At 40.2% G+C, this 25,863-nt stretch overlaps 2 protein-coding genes across 3 annotated transcripts; one reads left to right on the forward strand and one right to left on the reverse strand.

Annotated features, from left to right (window-relative positions):
- The first annotated feature begins 2,327 nt into the window (after positions 1 to 2,327).
- Positions 2,328 to 13,074, forward strand: dipk1ab (divergent protein kinase domain 1Ab). 2 transcript variants are annotated; one of them, XM_074636446.1, is made up of 5 exons: positions 2,328 to 2,932; positions 10,751 to 10,885; positions 11,027 to 11,134; positions 11,787 to 11,963; positions 12,053 to 13,074. In XM_074636446.1, the coding sequence occupies exons 1-5, from the start codon at positions 2,879 to 2,881 to the stop codon at positions 12,863 to 12,865; spliced, it is 1,287 nt and encodes a 428-aa protein (XP_074492547.1). In that variant the 5' UTR covers positions 2,328 to 2,878; the 3' UTR covers positions 12,866 to 13,074. The 2 variants fall into 2 exon arrangements, with proteins under 2 accessions (XP_074492547.1, XP_074492548.1); XM_074636447.1 differs by lacking the exon at positions 2,328 to 2,932 and adding an exon at positions 6,217 to 7,389.
- A 1,024-nt stretch (positions 13,075 to 14,098) lies between these two features.
- rpl5b (ribosomal protein L5b) lies at positions 14,099 to 21,487 on the reverse strand. Its single transcript, XM_074636448.1, has 8 exons — positions 21,337 to 21,487; positions 20,797 to 20,866; positions 20,594 to 20,709; positions 18,693 to 18,827; positions 18,216 to 18,418; positions 16,614 to 16,791; positions 15,176 to 15,264; positions 14,099 to 14,258 (listed from the first exon to the last, which is right to left on the reverse strand). Exons 1-8 carry the CDS (start codon positions 21,337 to 21,339, stop codon positions 14,159 to 14,161), a joined length of 894 nt encoding a protein of 297 aa, XP_074492549.1. The 5' UTR covers positions 21,340 to 21,487; the 3' UTR covers positions 14,099 to 14,158.
- Positions 21,488 to 25,863: the final 4,376 nt, after the last annotated feature.

Genomic DNA, 25,863 nt, shown 5'->3' on the forward strand with positions numbered 1-25,863 from the left:
TGTAAAATATAATGTACAATAAGATATAAATCAAAACGAGGATGACGTGATTCATGATCCTACTGGGGTAATGGAGCTGACAGCGTTTATTATCCTCCTCCTGACACAAGCTTTCCCTCTGAGCGGTGAGACTTGTCCCCGAGGAACGCCTCAAGAGATCCGTCTCATCTCCCAATGATTCACGATAGTCTGCCTGAAATTACTTTTTGTTTTTGTGTTATTTATTTCAAACCAGTAAGGCATAATTCTTCCCTGAGGCCAGTTTTCCTCGGAACTGAGGTAACAAGTGTCGGCCATTTGTTGTAATATGTTGGTATGTCTGCCTTTCATGGGTTTCCCTATGTCTTTATATCATGCCAAATTACATTTGTATCTTGTAAGACAGCTGTGGTCTGACTTCATAAGATCCTTAACTCTGCGTTCAGCCATTTCACATTGATGACTTTATAACATACAAAATTGTCATGATGAATTTTAGTAATTGCCTATAAAACATCCAGCAGACACTGAGCAACATTAGCTTTAATTTGGAGTCGTGTTTCTGTCCACTACATGAATGTGAGTCCAATATCCTGTCTACTTTTAGCTCTGTTTTGGTCTCCACCACCTCCAGAGGTTGGTGCTGGAAAGGTTGTGTACAGTATACAGTACAGCTAGGAAATCAGCTGATAAGAGCTTTGAGACTGAACTAAACCAGTAAAGTTGCGGACCACAAAAGCAAAACAATAAGCTGAAAGACGATAAAAAGAGGACCAGCAGAGTCTGGTGATAATGCTCTATAACTCTGTCACTATGAGTGACCCCTTTCACATTACATGTAGTCATTTGATCCATTGTCAACACAAAAAGCTGGCTTTGTGCAGCGTTTTAATTAAGTGTATAATAAAACGTGTTTTGCTGTAAAGACTGGAATGAAGCAGTTCACCCAGGGCCGGCTTAAGGCATAATAGGCCATATAGGCGGTCGCCTATAGGGCGGCACTGGTCGCCCTCTAAAAAACTTTTAAAATAAAAAAAGAATGGGCGCCCTGCATTGATGTAACAAATAAATAAATAAAGAAAGAAAAACACCTTTCACGCCTGCAACTGTCTTTCTCACACCTTTTCATCTTCCCGGTGATGATGAAGTGTAAATTGTAGTGAAACTGTGAAACTGACTAAACACATTTAAGCCAACAATATCAGGGACCAGTTGTTTATTTATATTATAATAAATACAGTTATTTATAAAAAATTAAAACCAGAATTTTTGTCTGAAAACCATTGTGATGTCTGATGTTGTATGCTGCGGTTTCCAAGGCTATAGGGTTAAGGTTATATTTATGTATTTATCTTATATATTTTCACATACCGCTATATATATCAAATGTCATGTCATCATAAGATAAGATAAGATAAGATAAGATAAGATAAGATATTCCTTTATTAGTCCCGCAGTGGGTAAATTTGCAGTGTACAGCAGCAAAGGGGATAGTGCAAAAAACAAGATGCATCAGCTAACACAGTAAAAAAAAGAGCTAAACAAAGTGTAACAGAATATGAACCATTTAAATAAAAGGAAGTATAAAAATAGGAGCAGCAAATACAGTATTGACAATAAACAGACTATTAATGTCAAGTGGAAAATTATATTGCACAGTGAGAATGAAATGAAATGATCATGTGGTTTTCGCACACTTTCAGAGTGATTAAAGCTAAATAAACAGAGCCAAAAACACATTCAGACAAATTTGGGAGGTTGCTGATGGGAAAAAAAACATCCCTTAAAGCCTCATATTGTTGTGCATGCCTATTTTTTTTTCTTTTCTTTTTTCAATATTATATTTATTGTTTTTTATGTTAATTTTAAAACAACAGAACAAACATTTACGAACGTCCCCAATAATAACATTCTCGGTACAAAGAAACTTAATAAACCTAATATTAATATAAAATAAGCCAGTATAGATACAGGAAAAACATATTATATACAAAAAATAGATATATAAGTAAAATAAATAAAATTTAAAACAATAAAATAAAATAAAATCTATTTATATATACATACTATATATATATATACTGTATACATACACATACATACACATATATGCACAAGCAGTATATACACATACAAAAACACATATACTGTACATATAATCAATTAAAAAAAAAATCTGTGTACAATTCAGTCATCATCCTATTCTATCACCTTATTCACAATCATCCTGCTCCAGCAATGATACAAATTAAAACCTACCTTGTCAGGCCGTTCATAAAATGTATGAAAGGTTTCCACATCATATTAGAATCCTCAACTTTACCTCTTACTATGAAAGTCAGTTTTTCTAATGCCAGACTAGAACACATCTCTTTAATCCATTGACTAGTGTTAGGTCTCTGAATATCCTTCCACTTTAAAGCTATGACACGTTTGGGCTTTGGAAGCAAACGGAAATTAATCAGTTTACGTTTCCTTACATTTACTGTAAAGTCTTCAGGGTATATATTTAACAAACATATTTTAGCTTCAGCGGGAACAACACTTTCTGTCAATTCAGAAATCAGCTTAAGAATCTAAGCAGTATTTTGTACATGAACCACAGGATGTTCCTAACAGTGTTACCCATCCTCCTCCTCTCTGTAATTGGTCCAAACGCCCCAGAAGCGCTCCTCATGGCCAACATGAGCCTCACTTCGCTGCAGCTCGACGGCGCAGCTCAGTCTGCTGCCGCGCGTCGCCGCGTCCGCATCATCCACGGTGCTGGAGACAGACATTAGTAATGTCTTATATTTATTATACATCCAGGGTTGATCCAGTAGGCGTTGCCCGACACCACCGTGTGAAGCCGGATTCCCTCCTTCATCATCAGCCTGTGTGAGATGTTCTTCATCTTGCCATGGCCAGAGGTCTGTTTCCATGGGGGCTCTTCAGAAAGCCTCTGTACATCCAGGTAAGCTTCTGGGAAATCCCTCTCTGCTCTCCACTCTGCTGTCCAACTGGGAATCCAGCCGGCTCTGTGCATGCAGGCTGATCGTCAGCCTAGATACTGTTGATGTTACCGGTAGATAGAAGCTGCGATGATGACGACTCATTACCATTATTCTACTGGATGTCATTTGACCTTCATATTGCATTATGGCTTAGTGGTAATTTGCATGACTGTATAGGTTTTTCCAGACTGAATCATAAAGTCACTTGATGCTCGACGGCTCAGCCTCCTCATCCCCGTTGCTGTAGCAACCATGCACGTCCATGATGCATCTATAGCTGCAAAAGGGGGCTGCAAAAACTTTATGATCACCTTATATTGCATGACTCATTTCCTTAAAGAAATGCTTTCATCATTCACTTTGGATTAAACATTCATTGAAAAATGAATATTAAATCAAAGACCTGCTGCCCTGGTTGATCCTCATTCTTGGAAGATGTTGAAGAACATTATGTAATATATGTTTGATGTGAGTGAAATTAGGTGAAGTCCACAGTGGCATATTCCTCATAAGTAAAATTAAACTCTGCTGCTAGGGGAAGCCCCTCAAGGACGTGTGGAGGTCTCAGGGACCCACATTCATGATCCAGGCTATTAGATCATTCATAGAAAGTCAACTTGAACACACTCCCTGGTGAAAAAGTGCCTCCCTATTCTGAATATTTTTGTTAATTGCATTTCTCTTTGAGACATTTCGGCCATTTGCCTCACTAGTCTTTGGTGGAACATATCTCAGCTGTTGCCGTCGTGTGCTTCCTGCCCGTGCCCCCCTTTGCATGTTAGAGATAAAAGCTGTCAAGTGCAGTGAATAGAGGGAGAAACAGCCCAGTCTCAAGGGACAGCCACCAGCATCGCTCCGTTTTCTAGGCCACCTCAGCCTTCCAGTGACAACTTAAGAAGTGTCATTCAGTGATCCTCAGAGAGAAGCTATTTCCACTGAAATGCAAAAACTGACAAGTCCTGTAAGCTGGAAATGTTGGTCTTGTTCTTATACACATTCTGTTTTGGTTTATTTTCTTTAGTACAGATATTAGGCTACATCGAGCACAATTTCCTCCTCGTGCTTCTTTCCCTTCATGGGTGATACAAAGATCATTTTGTCTCCTCTGTCTTCGTGTCATACTGCAGAGGTCAAACGGAGTGTGTAAAAGCATGTAATGCCAATTGAAGACTTTAATGTCCATGGAGTCAAGTTGTTGCTGAGTATAGTCAAATCTATTGAGACTGATTTTCATTTTGAGCTTTGCTTGTTCTGAAAATGTACCTTTTTGTACCAAATCGCATTCTTTTTCTTTTTACTTTTCGTACATACTGCCCTTACAAAGTACGTACACTGTTGCATTCAGCATGCATATATAAGTGGGACAAACTACTTTGTCATATCATTGCGCCTTGAACTTTGACCCATAGGAATGTGGGTCAGAATAGCCAGAAAAGCATGCTGGCTTGCATACTGCAAAAATCTGACCGGATGTATTAGGACATCCTGGTATTTTTGGCATACTGCATTTTTGGCATACTGCATTTGACATACTATGTATTTTACTATTTCTGGCATAAATAGTATGGTAGTATGAGTATTGGAACACACGGTAAGATTTCAACAAATTACCAAGCCATGTTAACATTATTCTTTTTTTTTTTTTATCATTACATTTCTATTTAAAAGCTCCTTGTTTAAATCTTTTTTTATTGGTGTTCTGTATTCATGTGATAGATTCAATTGTATATGGTAATCTTTTGCATTTTACATTTAAAGTCACCTATATTTAACAGGAATTTAAAAACATTTTGTACATTTTTTGGAATACCAGTAAAAAAAAAAAAGGTCTCCAAAATGAAGCATCTCAACAATTCAGAAGTTATCATGATGTCAAGAATATGTTCTCTTTAGGTGAGTGCATAGCATCTTTAACTTTAATTCCTGGTCATAAATAAGCTGCACAAACTGCCAATTGTTGACATTTTGCTGGCCTTATTACAACCATAGATTGTTTATAAGAAGTGGACGTAGTCACCGTGACATCACCCATTGGTTTGTGGACTGCCGATTTGAAGCCTCGAGTTTGGCATTTTGGCTGTCTCCATCTTGGATTTTTGGAACCGGAAGTGACAAGAGAGAGTGGAGATAAGTACATCCGAACACTGAATAAGATATTTTTAGTTGACCAAAATGTCAGATTAACTCCCATGAACTGAAAACACAATGTGAAAGGGTTAAAGTTCTAAGACAAAAACACGGACAACTCCCAGACCGGACAAAACCGGTAGCGACCTGTCACTCACAAGGTAGCCACGCCCTAAAGCACCCCCTGCTTTATGGTCTATTTGACTCTAAATGGGACCGTAATTTACTAAATGAATATCATGCTGTCTTGATGAAGACTTGAAACTAGTGATTGAGACCATAAACTCATGTTTACAATGTTTACTGAGGCGATAAATCAAGTGAGAAGTAGGCTCATTTTCTCATAGACTTCTATACAATCAGACTTCTTTTTGCAACCAGAGAAGTCGCCCCCTGCTGGCTATGAGAAAGAATGCAAGTTTAAGGCACTTCCGCATTGGCTTCACTTTTCAGACACGGAGGTTGCCCCCTGATTACAACCTCTTCATTGAGGGATTGCTTCCGCACGGTTCTCAACATGGAGACGGCTGAGTCGGCGGCTAGCAGCTAACGGTGCGAACAGCGCAAACAGTGCAAATAATGGCAAAAGTGCTGACAGAGTTTACCTGAGGGGAAAGCAGAGGGTGGGCGCAACACTTCCACAACGGTGCCGTGGATCGGGACGGCGTTATCAGTGTTTACCGCCGTATGAGCGCAGTGTAGAGTGGTGATTAGCGAGCCTGTGCAGACAAATACTCACATGCACTAACTTACACGTGCAGCCGGACCGGTTATGTAAAACAAAGCACAGAGAAGCTCTGATTACAACATGCAAATAGGGAAAGAGACTTCATTCTCTGCTCAGGTAGACATTACTCCTCTTTATCTTTACATAGACAATAGTTGTTTGCTGCTATATTGATGTTCGGAATTTCGAATATTGCACCTTTAATGCAACAAAAACACTGACATGCGTTCCACATCACAGGCAGCAAAGTACTTGGGTTATGAGAAGGAACAATGGTCAATATTCAATGTGACTGATTTCAGCAATGATTTTGAGGCTTAATAACTAAGTTGTTGGTTCAGATATGGGGGCGGGGGAGAGTTGGGGGCGGGACGGGGTTGAGTGGTGGGGGGGGGGGGGGGAGCTGCAGCCCTCGCAGGAATAACACGTGTCTGTATTTATTATGCGTGCACACCATGCTCTCGATGTTACATTTACAGCATCATGACAGACAGAACAACTGCTGCTAAAGTACTGTTCACATGTGTTAATGTCGCAGTATTGAGTCAGCATGGAAATGTGTACTTTGTGTGAGTGTGTGGGTGGAGGCGGAGGTGGCAGGGGTGGGGTTGGTGTTGGTGGTGGCGTGTGTGGCGGGGGGTTGCCTGCTGTCTGGACTGTGATGAGTCAGATCTTTGTATAGTGTCTGTGCAGACAGTATGGCATCCTTTCATTCCTTCAGAGAGTCTGTGACAAGTGAAGAGGCATGCTGAACTCTCTGAAGTGATCCTTGGCTTCAACCTTTTATGCACATACCGGGTTTTTTTTTTCTTACAGTATTTGTCATCATGGATATGCTGTTATTCACTCCTCCAGCCCCGTCCATCTTTTCTTTCTCTGTTGTCATGTCTTTCTCGGCTCTGCACAGCAGCCCATTAACCGGCAACCTCTGAGGGATGGATTTATAATCATACATAATGGATGAATGGTGTGCAGGCTGCAAAAAAAACAAGTGTCAGAACAGTAATGTGCTGCTCTTGATCAGCTTTAATCTCCTCTCTGCCTCAGTAGTTCAACATCAGGTAGCACTTTGGAACAGTACAGTATGTACTTGATTCTCTGTATGTGACAGAACATTCAGGGTTAAAATGGTTTGAACACGCAGACTCCCTAACAGGGCTGTGGGAGTATAGAGGAGGAGTTCAACCAGATCAAGGCTGACCATTTCTTTCCGCCCACCTCAGCACATGGCCACAGTTCCCAGCCAGCCTCTAATTAATAGCTGTCACAGCAGCCACAATCAATATCACCTCATTAGCCATGTTTGTGTAACTCTCTCCCTTCACAAAGGGGTCAATACACAATCCCAGAGATAGAAATGCATCGGCCAGAGTTGAAATGGAAGCCACAATCTATCGATTAGATGAAGGCCAACCATACATTTGTTTCCCCCGTCGAGTGTTATTTCCATAATGCTTTTGCTGTTGATGCATTTCAGCTACGGAAAGATCAATAGGAGGTATACCGGCAGCACTAGTGTGGTCACTGCTGTTACATCTGCTGTGGGCATGCACGGTCAGATTTGTAAGTAAACCGGTCGATAAATAAAGCAGCAGAAATCATATTTAAATAGCACGAGTTAAATAGCTTGTCATTGATAATTGGATCATTGACGATTTCTGAGGGGTGCTTGTGAGATGACTTGTGTGTGCATATAAGCATCTGTCAATGGGACTTATTTCATTAACAGCAATAAGATCAGCAGTAAGAAAGTAATTAAAAACGTATTGAGTGTATGTATGAAATCGAAGATGTGAGTGGTAATCATGACTGTACTATATATACAATTATACATTATAATAATAATGTATAAAGGCTACAAATTATAATACTGAGATCATGAGTTAAAATCACCCCAGTGCGACTCAAAAAGCCTATGGAATGTTATGATTATTATTTTTAATAATTGGATTCCTTAATTTAACTGTTAAAGGGGACATAGTATGAAAAACGGCATATGTTTTTCGTAGGCCAATCAGAGAAGACTGGGCTTTTTCGGGAGAGGGTCTTAAAGAGACAGGCGCTAAAACGGAGCGTTTCAGACAGAGGGTGAATACAGGTATATTCAGACACACAGTATGAGAAAAATAGTGTATTTCTTGAACATTAAAGCATGTAAACATGTTCTAGTAGAAACCCAAAATACAAGCATGAACCTGAAAATGAGCATGATATGTCTCCTTTAAATCATATTTTCTGTAAATTCTTTGAATTATACTTAAATGCTGTTTCAAGGCCTTCTCCACACTTCCAGAATATAATTCCAGTGGAGAAATACAAAATCCTTAAAATCTTATATTAACAACTGATCAAATCGCTACGTATAATGTGAAAGGTGTCACTTGTAGCGATGAACCCACAGCGAATTATCACAAAACTGTTGTTTCTCTCTTCTCTACGGAACATTGCAGCTTCTTTGAGTTCGTTGTTTCGGTTTTGTGACCCACAACGTTATTGTTTCGGTTCAGTCTCACAGCTCTCATCCACGTTAGTGACTATCTGGTAAACATAGCGAAGCATTTAGCAGCTAAAGAGCCAGATACTTAGCTCAGGAGTTGGAGGAGACTAAAACAGAGCTAAAAGGAGAGTGGATATTGGATTTATGTGATCAGGTGACCAGAAACACGACTCCAAATGTTGTTCCATATCTGCTAGATGTGTAAATTAGTAACTGTTTGCTAACACGTTCACCAACTTTATATGGTGATAATGTCAGTATTGTGTTTACAGCTTGTGGTGCTGCCCCCAAGTGGCCAAATAAATCAATTAATGCAGGTTAAGAGATATTTAGTCTTAAAATGATCAGAATTAGCCTTCTAATACAATCCTGTGTAACTACAGACTACAAAACATTACTTTGATGTCCTCACCGGTAGCTACTGCCCTGGTGGCAATGGCAGAGAAATATACTGTCATGCTTTTTCGTCAAAACAAGAGGATAATATAGACTAACATGAGTTTAAAGGCCACTGCATGGAGAGAAATTAGATTACAGAGTGACATATAGAGGCTGTCTGAAAGCTTGATTTATGTATTATCTGTGGTGTCGAAAGAAGAAAATGGATGGAAGATCCATTTAGAGACAGATAACAAATGTAGTATAGAGTTATATTAGACTGAGTGTATGGGGAAAGAGCAGAGTGACCGTCAAGCTATTTTCCGTTAAACTGTAGAGTTGGGTCAGACAGATCCCGGAGGAAGATGGAGCACAGAGTGTTACAGAAAGGAAAAAGTAGAAGGAGGAGGGAGATAGAGAGACCTATCCCAATTAAAGACTATTGGAAGTGAAAGGGGCAGATGGTGGAAGCAGGGGGAGTCCATCTCTGTCAAGCACTGAGTGCAAGAATCATTAAAAGTAGCGCCGCTAAAAACTCATGTTCTCCAATTGGAGCAATGCCATTATTGATCGGAGCAGACTGTATTTATCAGCTGGGGAATTAGAAAGAAAATCAAAAGACAAGCTAATGAGTCTGGAGTCGCTCTAAATGTTCCAGACCACAAACAGCATTTACTGTTAATTACGGAGCACCTATTTAGAGGCACTTGCATTAATGATGTACTCTGTGATACAACTCAGTTTGGAGCTAATTTGTGTTCCACCTATTCCCTAAACTCATAGGCCAAATTACTTTATTGTAAACATAAATTAAGATTACTATATTGACTTTTATATTTGAATCTCTAAAAGTTTTGATGTTTGTTTTGTGAGGTTGACAGACCACATACTGAGCACATACAGTATATCTTCCATTTAATTAATAATGATCCAAAGATGTTGGCCAAAGTTCTCCATTTTGCCATTTCCCAACACAGGTTTGCACAATGAAATGCAAGTTGTAGTCTCTTTGTTCTACACAAAAATACAAAACAAAACTTTTTTTTTTGGTGAGTACGGATGAGTTGAGGAGTCTACAGGCTGAGGAAAGAGGCTGCTCTGCAGTCTGTATCGTTTGCCAGATGGTATCAGGGTGAACAGTCTGTTACTGGGGTGGGGATTATCTATCATTTGGGCGATGCGCAGGCACCTCACCTCACCGGTATCACTGATGCTCGGCAGATTGATACCAATGATGATGAAATAAGTATTACAGCAACAAACATTTTTTTCACCAGTTCTTAAGTCATCGTTACAGGAGAGAAAACAATTTAGATCAGACGTAGAAAATATTTTTATCTTATTCTATTTTGTTTCATGTTCTATAAATATAAAAATTCTTAAAATGTCAAGAAAAAAAGAAAGAAAATGGATCGCCAGAAAAATGTGTTTTGCCTCTCAGGGCTTCCATATAAACAGAGCTAAAACAAGAGTGAATATTGGCCTTACATTTGTTGTGTGGCCAGAGGCAAGATTAATGTTTCTGCATGTTTGTAATGTCGCCATAGCAACTTTATAAGGTGATATAAGGCAATATCGGTGTTAGTGCAGTGATTTTATCTTAAAAATATGTGGAACAACAAATTCAATACTTTATTATTTCCCAGTCTTGTATTATGCAAGTCTCCAGACTTAACATTGCTTATAGAATATTCAGGTTAATGCAAAGGTCACTGCTTTGCGAGAATTTTTTTTTAATTTCATGGTAAGGGCACGCTGTCCGCTCTCCACATGAAAGACGGGGCTGATGAACAACAAGCATGACTCTCATCCTCTCATTAATCTCCATTATGATGTCATCTGAAAAATCCATTTCATCAGGCTGGCCTCAGATCACCCCGGCCAGTTTAATGTACTAAAACATCCACACTGCACATCATTTTAATGAGTGAGAATCGGATGCAGTTTTCTATTTAGAACACTCACTGAACTTTAATATAAGAGCTTACTAAATTGTGAACGGTTTATGTCATTTATAAGCTTTTAATCTTTGAAATATTTTTCCGACAGGCCAAATTCTCCTACCTACACATGAAGTACCTGTTCTTTTCCTGGCTGGCGGTGTTTGTGGGGAGCTGGATAGTGTATGTAGAGTACTCTTCCTACACAGAGCTGTGTCGTGGGCACGACTGCAAAAATTCAATAGTGAGTATGCATATGCATCGACCCATCCAGACCTTGTCCTACATACTGAATGTCTTATATTGTTGACTCCTGATAAAATTGTTCTTTTTTTCCCAGTTCCCTTTGTGCAGTTTACCAATATTTCCATTGGATTTTTTTCAGTGTGACAAATACAGGAAAGGAGTCATTGACGGCTCGGCCTGCAGCAGCTTATGTGAGAAAGACACGCTTTACCTGAGGAAGTGCTTCACTGCCAAGCCCAAAAGCCAGGTCGGTTTGTTTCCTTTAAATCAAACTCTCCTCTCCAGGCTGCTTGTTGTTAAAGCTGCAGTAGGTAGAATTGGAGTTATTTTTACAAAACGGTCACTATATCCTGACAGTATAGTGCATCAGACAGGTAATCTGAAAAAAATCATGCTCCTCTGTGTCCTCCAGTGCACCTAATGGCATCTACAACATTTCATAGACCGGAAGAAAACAACCAATCAGAGCCGAGTTGGAGCCTTGCCGTCTCTGAGCAGCTGTCAATCACTCACAAACTCTGATCAAATGTTTCTGAAAACATTTTAGGTGAGAAATAGGCATTACAATAACAGAATATTAATTCATATATGATCAGCGCTGCCTAGTTTGACCGTTTGATCGGAGTTGGTGAGTGATTGACAGCTGCCTCCGTTGAATAAACAGCCAATAGGAACACTCTCTCTCTGAAATGACCTGTGATTGGCCAAAGTCTCCCGTCACGGGCTAGATTTTTCTAAATCCTGTAAACAGAGCCATGAGGAGGTACAGAAGTTTAGTTTTCTCTCAGAACACTTGAATTACAATATGCTGAAAGGTTATTATGGATTTTTTGCCCAATGATGCCAAAAATATACTGCCTACCATCGCTTTAATCCGGCTGCAACTCTGTTTATTTTAGGTGTACTCTGGGACCTGGGGAGACCTGGAGGGAGTCATTAAGTGCCAGATGGAGGAGGCTCCTCATTACGATTTGGGAAGTGAGATGGAGCCCAGGAAAGAGGCCGCGGCCTTCAACAAGCCCACCAAGGGGACCTCAGTGGAAAAATTCAGAGAGATGATCCTCAACCATCTTAAGGTCAGGAAGTCCTCATTAAACACTCGATCAAATAAAATCCAACATCCAGTCTGCTTTAAAAGTCTTTGGTTTTCTTTCTTTCTTTCCAGGCTAAAGTGGGCGATCAGGCCAACCTTGCAGATCTGGCGACCCAAGTGTTGTCTATAACAGATGCCAACAAAGACGGTCACATCTCGCTGCCCGAGGCTCGCTCCACGTGGGCTCTGCTGCAGCTCAATGAGTTCCTGTTAGCGTTAGTCCTGCAAGACAGAGAGCACACGCCCAAGTTACTGGGCTTCTGTGGAGACCTGTACGTGATGGAGAAGGTGCCGTATTCTCCCCTGTACGGGATCAGTCTACCCTGGATCATCGAGGTGTGGATTCCCGCCGGTCTGCGCCGCAGCATGGACCAATGGTTCACCCCCTCCTGGCCGCACAAGGCCAAGATCTCCATCGGCCTGCTGGAACTGGTCGAGGACGTTTTCCACGGCACTTTCGGCAGCTTCCTCATGTGCGACGTGAGCGCCACCAGTTTTGGCTACAACGATCGCCATGACCTGAAGGTGATGGACGCGCGGTACATTGTCCCTGAAGCCATCTTCCAAGAAATCATTAGGCAGCAGCGCTGCGACGTGGACGAGGATTGTCTCTACGGGGCTGACTGCCTCACTTCCTGTGACCTCACCAAGCACCGCTGCACACCCGAGGTCGCCAGGCCCAACTTAGCCAAAGCCTGCGAGGCACTCAAGGACTATATTCTGAGAGGCGCCCCGTCCGACGTCAGGGAGGAGCTCGAGAAGCAGCTCTACGCTTGCATCGCACTGAAAGGTTTAACTGAACAGATGGAGATCGAGCACTCGCTAGTTCTGAACAATCTCAAGACTTTGTTATGGAAGAAAATCTCTCATACAAAAGACTCCTAATAAATAGGCAAGCGTTCAGAGAGGCACAAAGACCGATTCCTGTCCCTTAAAGTTTTTAAATCAAATATAGGACTCACTTTTCACTGTAGAAACAGAAGTATACGATTCCCCTTATATTCATCTTGACATGTGTAACTGATACGTTTTGTCAAAGAATGTCACTTTCATATTAAGTCATAAGTAAACTTTAATAAACTGGAGCCAAATGAGCAAGTGCAATTTTTTTTTGAGTCGGACTAAGGGAAATCAATAAGTTTGACTTAAGCAACTGTATAAGCCTGAGTAGTGTGTTTGCTAAACCCTTTTCAATGCATCATTTAGTAGTTTTTACTTTTTGATTCAACTCACTCAAAAGACAACTTTTTAGTCTAGACCATTGGTACCCAACCTGGTGGTCCTGACCTCCACTAGAGGTCGCCAAAGCTTCATGGGGGGATGCAAGACCTTCTTGATTTCAAACAGTATAGACAACTTTTTAAGAAAAATTTAACTTGGCCTATATCTTAGAAATAATTTCTGTGACAATAAATTGAATTTTAATTTTTAATGTTTGGATTATTATTTAAGATATAAACTTGCAAAAGAAACTCTTAAGGGCACAGTGAAGACCTGAACACAAGCTATATTCAGAGACTTCCCTCTCTGCTGAACCGCCTTGTCCTGTGTCAGAAAAGTAAAACAACCAAAGAGCTAATAAGAAAAATGGCCAAGTGTCAGGGTGAAGAAAACACTGAATGTCAAAAAAAGAAGCCTATAAAGTATGAAAGATTGTTAAAATTAAAAAAAATAAACATAATACAGAGGATTGTATTAAAAGTTGCTAAAAATAACAGGAAAACTCATCTCTGATACAATACTCACAGGAAAGTATATGCTCAATTCATTCAAATCTCTAATTTTACACAAACTTTCTGCAGTTATTGTGTTCATTCTTTGGGTTAAAAGCAGTTTATCAGTTGTTCTGCATTGAAGATAATATGAAATATCCACAAAAGTTTACTCGGCGATAGAAAAGGAGTCCCCAAAGAAAAAAGGTTGGGAACCGCTGGTCTAGAGGGTATGTCTGTTTGCAGAAATGATTCCATTGCATGACTCTATTGCCATTGAGTGGTTGAATTACACAAAACTACCCTATAAAAATCCCCACATAAAAAGAGGATCAAGGCCCCCCGACACTAGTCTGACTGCTAACAAAGGATACAATATATGAAAAAATACACAAGAGGATTTGGCTCTTTTTCGATAGATTTATTAGAACAAATTTCCACGTGGGGAACGTTGCAGACCGACGCCTCAGTCTGCTTCCTCCTGTTCCTGAGCCCGAAGGTAGCTGGCCTTCTTCTGGGCGACGCGGTCTTTCCTCTGGGCCAGAGAAAGCTTGGCACGGTTCCACCTGGGTCACAAAACCAGCACAATTGCCATTTGCAGTTTTTTTTTTTTTTTAAATAGTTGCAAGTCTTTCTACTTTCCAGTGTCTCAATAGGCCTAACTTGCATTCCAAATTGTACTACACTATGGCCATGTGCACGAGTTGCCATATTGCCTCTGGACAGTCAGAAGTCACAGACTGCATGTATATAACCCACACCCTCAGTGGTTACTCTAAAGCCCAGACACACCAAGCAGACAGTCGGACGTTTTTTTGCAGTGTGTCCCACACCGTCGGCTCTAGTCTGCCCGTGTCGGAGGATTTTTGGCCACTTCAGCAAGTTGAATCGGCGGCGGAGCCCGTTGGTGAAAGAAATCGCTCTGATTAGATGTTCAGCTTAAAAGAATCAGTGCACGAGAAGAGAAACGGAAGAGGGGAAAGCAAGCCAACAAGTAAAGTCAAGATGGCAAACACAGAAGGCTCTTCTCATTCATCTTCATCTTATCTGATCATTCCAATTCACAGATATTTTCACGACAACATGGCCATCTGGAATGAAGCTAAGTGATGAGTGGTGTGAAAATGGTCGGCATTTGATTCATGTACGCATCATAACAGCTTGTATATCCACTGTCCTCAGTCTTCCGGTTTCCCTTTTTGAATGACAAATACAGACTACTGCGAGAGTTCTTTCATCTCACGCAGGCGCAGAACGTCCGTGATAGTTGGACGTCGGCTGTAGTCTCCGTGGTTTGTCCAAGTGCAACTTGTCGGCCAAGACGAAGGCGACGTGAAGTGACGCACAGTCAGCTTTCATCGCTGCTAGTTCTTTGATGTGGGCTTGGTGTGTCTGGACCTTTACTCCCAACTTTTAACAAACCTTTTTCTGAGACCTTAGAATAAACCTAATAAAACATTTGAAAACCATCAGCATTTCTCACCTCTTCTTCTTGACTTCTTTGGCAGGCTTCTTTTCATGGACTGGGTTCTCGCGGATGGTAGCATGAGCCTTTTTGTACATTTCCTCGATCTGAAAGAAAGACGACCAGTCAAACTCGCGTCCAGAAGTTAACTTCACGTCTGATTTCTGGGTTCAATTCATTCTTCGCCGACACTAGCTGTGCTAAATAAAACACTGTGTTTCTGCAGTTCAAATTCTTAAGATCCAAATATTTTAAGTTTCATATCCACGAAAAATTGTTTGGGCAAATGATCTGCCTTTTATGTAGTAATTAATAAGACATGGATTACAGTCATTAATCAGAGGATTTATACACCATCTAATCCAGTGTTTACCAAACTTTTTTTCTGGGGAACCACTTTATAAAAATGACAAAATCATCGCGACCCAATTCACAATAGGCCTCATCTATAAATTGTGAGAAGAGCAAATTTGCATGTAAATGAACGTTCCCCACAATTTTTACTGCCATTCCGGCATCACCTCATGTTATCCTTAATAGGTAAACCAGCCATTTTGAAGAGACGTATGTTTTATAAATCACATCTTTGTTTTATGCATGTGTTATTGAAAACGTATACACAATGAGACCAAATAAAAGCATTTAGGCGGAGTTAACAGGCTCTTGTTTTTTTCCTCATCAGTTAAACAAACACTGTACGCTAGCCTTTAGATTAGATTCAATGTTTAAATAGGCTACAATTATCAGAATACAAACATTCAGGCTCCCTCATGTGGCTCAAAGGTGTACTGCAGATATAAACGTTAAATAAAACTGGTAGAAATTCTGCAAATGTATTTGGTGACCCTAATAAAGTCTCCTGCGACCCACCTGGGGGTCCCGACCCAGTCTTTGGGAATGAGTGATCTAGTCCACAACTTATTAGTAAACATGTGCCGTGCAATCTGTAAAAAGGCAATTCTGATGCTGCTGAGGGGAGGATCACAATTGTCTGAATGTATTCAAATGCAATGAGAGAAGATCAACCTCGTTCTGTCAGATTATGATGTTCACCATACTTGAGTTCATAAATATGAATTACTGGGACAATAGGAGCCACTGCTCAATTAGACGGGAGCTATGCTCGAATTAAAGCCGATTTTAATGTCCAAAATGGCACAAGACACATTATCCATTACACACATTGATTTGACCAAATTCAGATTGATTATTTAGTGCTCATCTGTTTTCCTGAGTGACCTGCTGGGATCACTGCACAATAAGTCAGATCTTTCTCATGAGGAGTTACTAATAGCCATGTGTGAAATTTGGATTTTGGATAGAAGCTCTTCAGACCATAAGTTCACACAAGGGCACGTCTCAAAACATCACACATTTCTACGAGTCCAGCCTAGAACTCTACCTCCTGATGCAACAGTGTGGACAGGCAATTTAACAGTGCATAAAGAGGACTTGCCTGATCAGGGGCGACTCCATTCTTGATGAAGCGGGAGAACTGCTTCTTGTAAGCGTCCTCGTCCTCCTCCATCAGGTAGCTCATGTACTCGGACACGTTGATGCCCAGGATGTGCTTGCGGTGAACCTCAGCGTTGAACTCCTTGCTCTCTGGATCGTACCCAGGGAAGCGCTTGGTGCTGGGGGAAAAAAAAAATAAGGTGACTCTCAGTGAAACATTTACATGACAATATTAAAAATATCCAAGCAGAACTTCCACTTTTTGTCAAGGCATTAATGAATACAGCACTGAAGGGTGTGTACAACTAATCTTTTCTTATGCTTTATCAAAATAGCTTAGCAATAAATTCCATATAGACCCCATCTACACCATCATTACAACAGCTCATCACGTCCTATGCATTCAAGCAGGCTGTCTCCTGAATGCAACCAACTGTACAGACGGCATTTAAACTCGATTTCCACACGAGCCAGACTTCCACTACACTGCAACTGAAATGCGTCCTGTGTTCAGGTACAAGTTGCATTTTAATGCTAGGTGGAAGCAGAACCTGCTATATGGATCTTTTTGTAACCAAACAATTGGCAGTTTCACAACTGAGTGAAAGAATGTTTTAGTATCGTTTCCTTGACATTTTTGCTCAATAAATTTACTCGTTGAATGTCTTCTCAGTGCTGCCAGTACACAATCACATCTGTGGATGCCAAGTGAGTGAGATTAAGTGCAACACCAGATATTTCATTCATCGTAAACTGCACAGATGTGGAAAACATGTAAACTGTGCATTTTCGTTTTAACTTTTTAAAATCTCCTGCGAGAAGACACATCTGACAGGATGACCAGCATTGCCTGAGCAACAGTGGTCAGGAGAGGACTGAATGGAGTGTGAGCTAATAGACAACTGTGACTTCAAGCGTTTACTGTGATTACTTGAAAGCCCATATTTAGATATTCATGTAAAGAAAGAATTGTGTTTAAGCCCAAAGCAGTCTCAGCACATGCCTTGAATTACATTTACATCACCTTGACAGATGATAAGAGGTAATACAACCGGTTCATTCACCACACTACAGTTCTAATAGCAAACCTCAGGGTCCCTGTGCCATTTGCATGACAGGTGGCCTGCACACTTCAACTTAAGAGCTCTCGAGTGCCATTTAGAATACAAAAAATATATCCATTTCACTGAAAGGAAAAGCTTATCAAAAGCATAAATAGGCCTTTTTTCACAAGACACTTTGAAAACACAGGTGTTTATAATAACACTAACAATGGCTCTGCTCTATTTAAGTGTCCTAAATGAATTCATTCCATGAATAAAAAACTCACCAGAGGACCAAAGCACTAAGAAGCAACACTGAATATTTCTATGATTTAAGACGTAAACACTGAATTTATCATTTACAGACTTGAATTCAGCTCTAGAAGTTTTAGGACTCTGGCTGACACCACGTTGCATTCAAGGTGTCACTTTAAAAAGACGTGCATCATTCCCACCAAAGAAGCAAAACTCATCCTGGAACAAAATCGTATTTTTCTCACATTGCCAAGCACAGCATCAAACCCAACGTGTGTGTGACAGGAAGTGGGATCTGAGGTTACCTGTGTGGGATGGACAGGCCTCCATCCACAGCCCCCTTCAGAGCACCGAACACCTTGTTGCCTGTGGTGGTTCTAGCGAGCCCGGCATCCAGGTAGCAGGTGAAAGCGCCTGGCTGACCATCGACGCTCTCCACGTTGAACTCGTCGCCTGTTACCTCCACCTGGCCTTCGTACACCTTATCCAGGCCAAACTTGTGCAGAAGCTGAGGACAGGAAATCAATTCAAAATCAACATCTGGTTCAGCAACCAACTGTTATTTTGTTTACTACAGTACGTTTGCCATGTAAAACCACATTCTCTTTTTCTGTGGCCAATTATTTGAGTTCACAATGACCCCAGTTACAGCTGAGAACATCTCTTATCTTGAAAAGGTTAACCATGATTAAACAAAAGGCCATTCACCCACTAAGTTAACTCCACAATTTGTGGCCAATATGAGGAAGAGGAGCAGCATGTAAAACCAAGTTGATACGTACTCTACGGGCCACCAGCAGACCAGTGCAGTAGGATGCTGCGTAATTCGTCAAGCCCACGGTGATTCCGTATTTTGGCAGCTCGTGAGAGTAGGCCGCACACACAATCATGTCACCCTCAATCTTGGCATAGGCAATCTGAAACACAATCACAAGTAATCATTAATTTACTGCACATTCATCAGATTGATGATAATGTAGTGTACCAGCATTCCATGATATGAGCAGAAACATCCAACAATAATTCCACATGTTGCACAATGTTTAAAGCTGGAGTAGGCAGGTTGGAGCAAATATGATTAAAAAAAGTTATTTTTATAAAACAGTCACTATATCCTGACTGTAGTGCATCAGACAGGTAATCTGAGAAAAAAATCATGCTCCTCTGTGTCCTCCGGTGCTCCTAACGGCATCTGTAAGATTTCACAGACCGGAGGAAAACAACCAACCAGAGCCGAGCTGGAGCCTTGCCGTCTCTGAGCAGCTGTCAATCACTCGCAAACTCCAATCAAACAGTCAAACTAGGCAGCGCTGATTAAATATTAATCAATATTATGTAACTGTAATGCCTATTTCTCACGTTTTCAGAAATATCTTGTAGTGAACTGTTTAACTGTAAAATGAGTTTTTGACCCAGCTGCCATGTTGAGATCAGTTGAGAAAATAACAAGTTACAATGTTTAAACATTTTGATCAGTGCTGCCTAGTTTGAACGTTTGAGTGATTGATAGCTGCCTCCTTTGAATGAACCACCAATAGGAACGCTCTCTCTCTAAAATGACCTGCGACTGGTCAAAGTCTCCCGTCACGGGCATATATTTTTTTAAAGCCTGAAAACAGAGCCATGAGGAGGTGCAGAAGTTTAGTTTTCTCTCAGAACACTTGAATTACAATATGCTGAAAGGTTATTATGGAATTTTTGCCCAATGTTGCAAAAAAATATTCTGCCTTCTGTAGGGATGTCACAAGAACCGATACTTCGGTACCAAGTTGATGCCAAAAGTCTAAAAAAGTGACTCACTCTTTCTACAGTACCGAAGGTACCGTACGATGCCTGTAACGGTCATTGATCTGACAGTGAGTACAATTTTCCCACCGGTTAATAAACTTATGACAACACCGGTGTTATCGATTACACCGGACATTTTACAAGAAAGATTATGGTCAATATGTGCAGAGCGCTGACTCTGATCTGTACTGTCGGGTGGCGGTGTGTCTGGCCTCTCCGGTAGCTTTTGCTGCGGGGCTCCGCTGCAGGGGTCTACCTGGCACCGCTGCTCCGTGCACACCGGCTGTGACGGCTCCATCCGCCTCGCGGCGATTACCTCATTAACGTTGTTTCCCTTATAGCGTTGGGATTAAACATGAACTATTGCCAAATAGGTGCGTTTGCTTTTCACTTCGACAACAAATCCTCTGCTCCTACTACTACTACTCTGAGCTGACGGACCAGATGCGTTCACGGCCAGTATGTAGTGTCCGTCGTCTGACAATCGATTGATAAAATGCCGCTGATACGCCAAAATGAACAAAATGGGTCAATTATTTTTATTTATTACTTAAAGGTTACATGCCTGTCTTTTGTAATGTTCAAATGTTTTTAATAAAAGAGTATGTGTTGAATTACATGGGATTTATTGTTTTGTCCGTGGTATCGAATTTGGTATAGAGAATCGTGGAAATTCACTGGTATTGGTAACGACTACTAATCTCTGGTATCGTGACATCCCTAGCCTACTGCCACTTTAAGTTCGTCAAAAAAGGATGTTTACAATTTCTTTCATACAATTATCTTAATGTTTATATTGCAGTCCATATAAACACATCCCTGTCTGTTCAGATGTCAACAGGTAAAAAAAACTGTCCCTGTGGATACAAACAGTGTAATCTCAGTGTACGCTCACCTGGCAGCAGACGTCCCTGTTAGAGAAACGGACAATCATCCGGTACTTGGGTGTGTTGTACTTGTTCTTATCTTGTACGACCAGGCGCTTACGAGCAAAGAAGTCAGTCTTTCCCTCTGGAAGAGAAACACAATTATGTTAAAATGATACTGTGCATTATGAGTGGGGTGAAAGAGTAAAGTGATTGTCACAGGGTGTCTTACCTCTCCTCCTCCTGAATTTAACCTGGTACCTCTTGAAGTAGGCCTTGTTCTTCACCACTTTAACAAAACCCTGCAAGAGGACATGCACTGACTTTAGCATCAGGTACTAAACACAGAGTCACTACAGCTGTAGCTTCACAGTAGTTGACTATATTGCTGGGCTGTCACTGTCACCTGGGTACCGTTAGAGCCGGCTAGCATGTAGCCGGCTGGGCTAATGGGAATGAACAGGAGTGTTAGCACGAACGCTAAGCTAAAAGGCTAAATACAAAGGTAAATGAAGGGGAAGTGAAGTTAAGGTTAGACTGGTCACACACTGAGGGAGCTATCCCAGTACAGAGGTCTACAGGAGAGAGGCAGCAGTGAGTTAGTGAGAGCAGCCATCAGGCCACGTTTAGACAGAGCAGAGTGAAGCTTCAGCAGGACACAATCTACCTTCATCTGGACCTCAGCATTATGTTTTTAAACCTCTGACAACACACAGTACATCATGGATGTGTTAGGTATGCACGGAGACACATATTGGGAGGATTTACAAACCATTTCTGCAGTGTTTTTGTCTCCTTATGAAGGAGCCCGGAGCCACAGACTAGGGCGAGACTCCGCTGCACGGGAAAAAGGAAGGTCCTCCATGCGCATGCGCAGTAAATAGCGTGTCACAGGATGACGCCATGCTGTGACGTTTCACCACGCTGCCCCCTAGCGAGCTGGAGCACTCACCCTATAATAACAGCACTCCTCTAGCTTCCCTTTTCTCTCTCTCAATGCTTTATTTGGAAAGTTCAATACAGTAGTTACATAAAGTACCTGATCTAAATTAAATAGATCATTCATACGACACCTTCTCACACAAAAATATATCTTATACTGTAGACACTGTATATGTTCTTAATGTGTATGATCTTAATATAAGATAAGATAAGATAAGGTAAAATGAACCTTTATTAATCCCCGGAGGGAAATTCAGATGTCAAAGCAGCAACATCAGCAAACAGAGTGAAACACAGGAGAGGTAAAGGTATACAACAATTATAAAAACAATAATAGAGATATAAAAGATACAGAGTGAATGGGCGAACATAGTGTGTACAGTCCGTCAATAAATAAATGTAATATGTACATATGTGCAGTCTATAAAGTGGTATATAGGATGTATAGTGTAAAGTAAGTGTAAAGTGCACCAGTGGTTAGATTCCAAGATGGTTGCAGTTGCTGTGCATGTTTAAAGGCAGATAGTGCATGTTTAAAGGCAGATAGTGCGTGTTTAAAGTTCTTAAAGTCCTCATAGTTCTCATATGGTGGTCATCCTTCGGATTTGGAGCCTGATGGCTACCAGCATGAAGGACTGACCCAGGCGCTTTGTGTTGTGCCGAGGGAAGATGAGTCTGTGGCTGAAGGTGCTCCTGTATATGATGCCTGTATATGTTCTTAATATTCTCTCGTACAAAGTATTTCCCTTATAAATGTAATATAACTTATTATTTTAATTGAGCTTCCCAGCAAAAAGCATTTCACACGATTGTACCTGTATAACCGGCGTGACAATAAACATCTTGAACCTTGAATCTTGAATCTTGAATCTTGAATCATATTTTGCATTACAAAAAAATCCAGTAAATATATTTCACAGTATAAAGATAATATCAAAATAAAATAAATTATCCAAAAAATAAAATGTAAGGAAAGGAAAAGAAGATGAATAAAAAAAAACAATAAAAAAACAATTGGGGTCTGTTCAATGGTTGGAATAAATTTGAAATATATGTCAAATATGTTTTAAAATCAGTATTTTTAAAGTTATAAAAGGAGGGTAGTCTTGTAAGCCATATCATTTTATGGATATCAAATTTTGCTAATATGTTAATCAAATTAATTATGTGAATTTAATCTGCAGAAAATTGTTAAAAGATTCTTCTATCTTCCTTTAACCGAGAAAAAGTCTGATTGTGATTGAAATCTGGCCAATGTCTCTCATTTTAGTCTTAATACCATTTTTGGTTTCGGTGTTTTTTGGCTCTCACTTACATCAACTTATTTCGTTAAAATGACAAATGTTTAGGACATGTGGCTATTCATTACCTTCATATTGGTTTAAAATATTCAACATTTTATGAACTATTTCATAAAAGAAGGGGGCAGAATGTGTGGGGAGATTTCATCCACATACTCATTCATAACTTCATTCAAACATTAAACTGGTCATTTTGTAGCCTACACGTATTTAAGCTTTTTCAATAGGCTACCCTTTTTTAATAGACCATAGATTATACTTTCAAGTTTTCACATTTTTTTCATGAACATTGTGTTCATATTACTGGGTTATAGTGAGCTTAGTTTTCCATTTATGGCCCTCAAAGCGAAGGGTTTGCTGCCTCCCTCCATTGCTACCTGACACCAAGTTCCTTTGGCAAAACCAAAAATGGAGAAACTTTTTAACCAACTGCTATTGTGTGCATATTTATTATATAAACATCTTCAGAAAAGCCTCTTGCATTATGAACAATAGGCCCTTTTCATGGGAGACAGTTTGACATGTAGGTATAAAAAATAAAAAAGGTTGACGGCTTAATTGTTTGAAGGTTAAATGTCCCATTTCTCTTCTCAGAGGAACTGTTCCAAATCATTTCTCACAGAGGTACATGCTGACCTGTCTTTTTTACATTTTTACTTGTCAGATCAGGAAAAGAACAGACGGCACTAAAAATACCTTCAAAATGGAACTTGTGACATTTAATTTTCAACATAGAAGGTCAAGTACACAATGTGCTTGGCATTCAAGTGGTTTAAGTCATGAGAAAACTATGAGTGATGGTTTATAATTTATTTTTTTCTCCACTTCAGTGTTACAATACGGAACAATAGGAAAGGTTGACAATTATATGGCTAAGTGATATGGATACAATCCTCCCGCATGGTATATGTTCTTTTATATCGTGTTATCTATATAGGGTAAGTCATTGTACATTTTCTTTGAAAACAATTGAGAAACTAATACAGCAAATTAAATACTTGACATTGTTACAAAATTGTCATAAAACAAATCCCCATCATAGATTTAAAATATTGTAAATAATATAGAAATATTAAAGGGATGGTTACCATGGCATAAATGGTATATCAAAATTTCTCTCTAACTGTCTAACAGTGAAAATTTGGATATCACCCAAACCTAATTTAGTGTGTTCTTCACTAAGTTCTCCGTTTCTTAATTCTGTCTTTTGCTTTCTTTAACAACTTATAAAACTCCTACTCTTTCAGCTGTTCATAGTCTTTCTGCTTCTCCTTCTTATGCAGATTTTTCATGCATCGACTTTCAGCTCCTGGCAATCACGCCACACTTTCTACAGAAAATGCACTCTCTGGTATTGATTATAAATATACAGAGTTTGATAGCCAGATATACAGTATGAAAAGGGCAAAAACAACATTCCTCAGCATAACTGAATGCACTCAGCCTATTTGTCAATAACTGAGTTGCAGATTAATTCATGTCGGTATACGTTACAGTGCACGTCGTTGTTACACTTTGCAAATGAAAGCTAAAATCAAAATTTTTCTTGTGTTTTGTAGGTGTCTTCGATATGAAGCTTTTATCTTGGTTTTAGGTGCCCAGAACTGAAATCAAGAGTTGATCTTGGTGACTTTCATTACTTAAAGGTACAGTGTGTAGCATTTCAGGGATCTATTAGCAGAAATGGAATATAATATTCATAGCTATGGTTTTATTCATTGTGTTTTCGTTAGCTTAAAATGAGCCCTTCATAGCTACATAGGGAGCGGGTCCTCTTCACGGAGTCTGCCATGTTGCTCCTCCACGTTTCCACATTTGCCCAGAATGGACAAACTCTGGCTCTAGTGACAGCCTTTCACGTTTTTACGTTAACTGAAGGCCACCGTAGTTCTCCGACATGCTTGTGAAACTGCGGTAACGTGAGCCAAAGAGTGCAAAACCGCGGTACCACCAGCCGCCATCTGACTTCCGTTGCTCCTAAAAGTGTTATTATGGTAAGGATGGCCTCTGAGCGAGGCGAACGGCGTTACCACGGTTTTGCACTTGGCGGCTCACGTTACAGTAGTCCCAGAAAGGGAAGAGTGAGCAGAGGGGTATTCAGTTGGTTGCAATCTGCAACCACACCAATAGATGCTGCCAAATCCTACACACTGTACCTTTAAGTAGGTGCTTTCGATATGAAGCTTGTATCTTGGTTTTAGGTGCCCGGAACTGAAATCAAGAGTTGATCTTGATGACTTTCATTCCTTAAAAGATTAAAAAAAAAAAAAATGTTTTAACCACCCACTAATAGTGGAATCTGGTAGGCAGTTTCATTGGTGATATTTAAAGATAGTATCTACCATTAAGTCTTCAGAGGTCACCAGGCTCAGTCAGGTATTGCCTATTGCAGTAGCAGAAATCCAGCATTTCAGTAGAGGTGAATTATGTAGTTCTGCATCAGACTGTTTTTAGCCATTACTCAGTAGGATAAAAAGGTGCATATAGTGGAGTGTTTTCTGGAGATGGGTGTGACCGCAAACAATACCAGCATCGTCACAGTCAATTTAATATCTAATGCCACGTCATGATTTTGACCTTCGTTAGCTCAACCAACACACAGCTACTGTAACACAGATCATCAAAGTTGAATTATTCCTAAAAAGCTAACTTGTCTTTCTAGTGTTCATATTTTTGCCGCATTTGCTTTCATTCCTTTTGAATTCTTTTAGGGGCTTAGTGATTTTACCTCATTACTGAGAATTACTATTCCACCCTGTGTTCATAGCTATGTAGTTATTTATGCCTGACAGACTGCGACTTGATGGTTGTGACAGTGTATCAGATTCAGTGGCCTAGCAGTCTCCATGGCGTTGCCAAGTTGAACCTACAACGTCAGCTGCTTTTCAGCTCCTTCAATGAGCAGAGGAGTGTCTAAGGCACGACAATAGATATGCGTCACTTACTCCCGTGCAAAACCTGAAAAGTAGGCTTTAGGACTGTTTGGTATGTGATTGAGGGAGTCTGCTTACTCACATTTGTTGGTTACTTCATCATCAGTTTCTATTGACAGCTCT

The sequence above is a fragment of the Sebastes fasciatus genome, chromosome 5 (genome assembly GCF_043250625.1).
Source record: "Sebastes fasciatus isolate fSebFas1 chromosome 5, fSebFas1.pri, whole genome shotgun sequence".
Classification (NCBI taxonomy): domain Eukaryota; kingdom Metazoa; phylum Chordata; class Actinopteri; order Perciformes; family Sebastidae; genus Sebastes; species Sebastes fasciatus.